The sequence below is a fragment of the Plasmodium gaboni genome, chromosome 13, assembly GCF_001602025.1.
Source record: "Plasmodium gaboni strain SY75 chromosome 13, whole genome shotgun sequence".
NCBI lineage: Eukaryota > Apicomplexa > Aconoidasida > Haemosporida > Plasmodiidae > Plasmodium > Plasmodium gaboni.
This window is the reverse complement of record NC_031493.1, coordinates 680,990-683,489: the sequence shown is the minus strand read 5'-3', so window position 1 is coordinate 683,489 and position 2,500 is coordinate 680,990. Positions and strand designations below refer to the sequence as shown.

The 2,500-nt window shown below is 15.1% G+C and overlaps 1 protein-coding gene across 1 annotated transcript in view; it reads right to left on the bottom strand.

Annotated features, from left to right (window-relative positions):
- PGSY75_1319400 (hypothetical protein) overlaps nucleotides 1–642 on the bottom strand; it is a gene marked incomplete at both ends in the record, with an annotated part of 4,260 nt that extends 3,618 nt beyond the window's left edge. Inside the window, one exon of the mRNA XM_018787256.1 lies at nucleotides 1–642. This exon is cut by the window's left edge and continues 1,510 nt beyond it. Coding sequence (XP_018639998.1) covers nucleotides 1–642 — 642 coding nt within the window.
- Nucleotides 643–2,500: the final 1,858 nt, after the last annotated feature.

The window sequence follows — 2,500 nt, the reverse complement described above, 5'->3', positions numbered from 1 at the left end:
GATCCATTTTTTAAATAATATTTTTTCTTCCTTTGTAAAATTTTCAATATTACTTTTATTTCCTTTTATATTTTGTGATGAACCTTTTTTTTTTAGTTCAGTATTACTTCTATAAATACGAGCACTAACAGAACTATTAGTTGAGCTATCCAAACCGCTATTAAATGAATCAATATTTTTTATATTCGTTTTTCCTTTCTTATATATATTTATATCATCATCATCATCATTATTATTATTATTATATTCTTCTTCCTCCCCTTCATTATTATTTGACATATTATTTTTCTTTTTGCGTTGTATATTTTTATCATTCCTTTTATTATCATCATTATTATTATTATTATGATTATCTATTTTTTTAACTTTATTCATATTTTTTCCTTTCTTCCCACCTTTATATTCTTGTGTAGTTTCTTTTTTTTTTCGAGCTTTTTTATTTCCTTTTTCGTCTAATTCTTCATGTCCTTCTTCCTCTGTTAAGTCTAAATTATCGTCTTCTTTTAAAACATCACAATTATCAAATACAATTTCTTCATCGAAATACAACACTGGATTTTTATTTAAAAGGTTATCTTTAAGATGTGCTTCTTTGGGGTTATTGCAGGAAAGGTTGTTTTTTTTTCTTGTGCTATTCTCCATTCTAATATATATATATATAAAAATATATATGTATGTATAAATAAATAAATAAATATATATATATATATATATTATATATTTTTCATATTACAAAATCATATAATATTAGTTAATGATATGCGGGTATATTTATTATTGTACTGGAAATTTTATAAAAAGAAATATCATCATAATGAAAACAAGCACACATAAAATAAAATAAAAAATATACATATATATATATATATATATATATATATATTTTACTTATGTGTACCTTTTTATTTTATTTTATTATTTATATATATATATATATATATATTTTTTATAAAGGTTAAAATATTACATTTATGTAAATGTATGTTTTGGTATATTCTTTCAACTTATAACACGGAATTACAAAAATAAAACGATAAAATGAATATATGTATATATTATATATATTATTTATTTATTTATTTATTTATTTATTTTTATTTTATTTTATTTTATTTATTTTTTTTTTTTTGGTACTCTTCTCTTAATAATAAATGTGTAAAAAAAAAAAAAAAAAAGAAAAATTCATACTATATTCAAATATATTTTCATATAATCTGATATATTCATAAAAAAAGCATTCTGAATTTTTATTCATGATATATAAAGTTTTTTTTTTTTTTTTTTAAAATATTATTAATGTATATGTAATATTATATATATATGTATATATAAAAATATGTACAATATTATATATATTATTTAGATTTTTTTTTTTTTTTTCTTAGAGCAATATATTTAATGTACTTCTATAATATATTAAAGTCTTTTTTATATTTTATTTTATATTTTATATTTTATATATTATATTTTTTTTTACAATATAATTATACAAATATGTCTTATTAAATATATGTACTTTTTTTTCTTTTTTGTTAAGAAATTATTTTTTAATAACAAGTTGGAATTTTAACGATGTACCTTTAAAAAAAAAAATAATAATAATAAATAATATATAATATATTTTAAATTAATAATAAACATATTATATTAGTATGATAATTCTCCATTTTAAATGTAATAATTAAAAAAAAAAATAAAAAAAAAAAAATAAAAAAAGAGAATTTTTTTACAATATGTAAATATATATATATATATATTTATTTATTTATTTATTTGCTTAGACAGCGAAACAAAAAAAATTAAATATATATAATATAATATAATATAATAATATGTTCTTTATATATATGACTTGTATACACACATATTTTTTCAATAAAACCTCTGCTTATTTTTTTTTCTTTTTAAAAGAAATAAATAATAAATAGAGAGGATAGGTTAATGTATTTCATCTTTTTATAATATCATTTTAATAATATTACATATATATTATAAACTTTTTAATCCCTTGAAAAATATATATTTAAATTAATGAACATTTAAAAATAGGAATAAAAGAATAAATTAAAGTAGGAATATTTGATACATTATATATATATATATATATATATATATATATATATATATTACTACCTTTTAAAAAAAAAAAAAAAAATGCTGGGTGGTAGAAAAATTATAACTTAAACGACTTTTGTTTCTTTAAAAAGAAATATTTTTTAACAACCTTTAAACGAAAGAACTTTTTTTTCTTTGTGTCTATAAGAAATACATTAAATGGGCAACAAATATAATTATATTATAATATATCTCTGCTTTTTATTTTATTATATTTTAAGAAATGAAAAAAGTGGTATATTCAAAAAATGATATTATATATATATATATATTATATATTATAACCAAATAATTAAAGGAAGAAAAAAAAAAAAAAAAAATTAAAAAGAAAACACATAAAATATAAAAAATATATATATATATTATATATAATATATTATATATA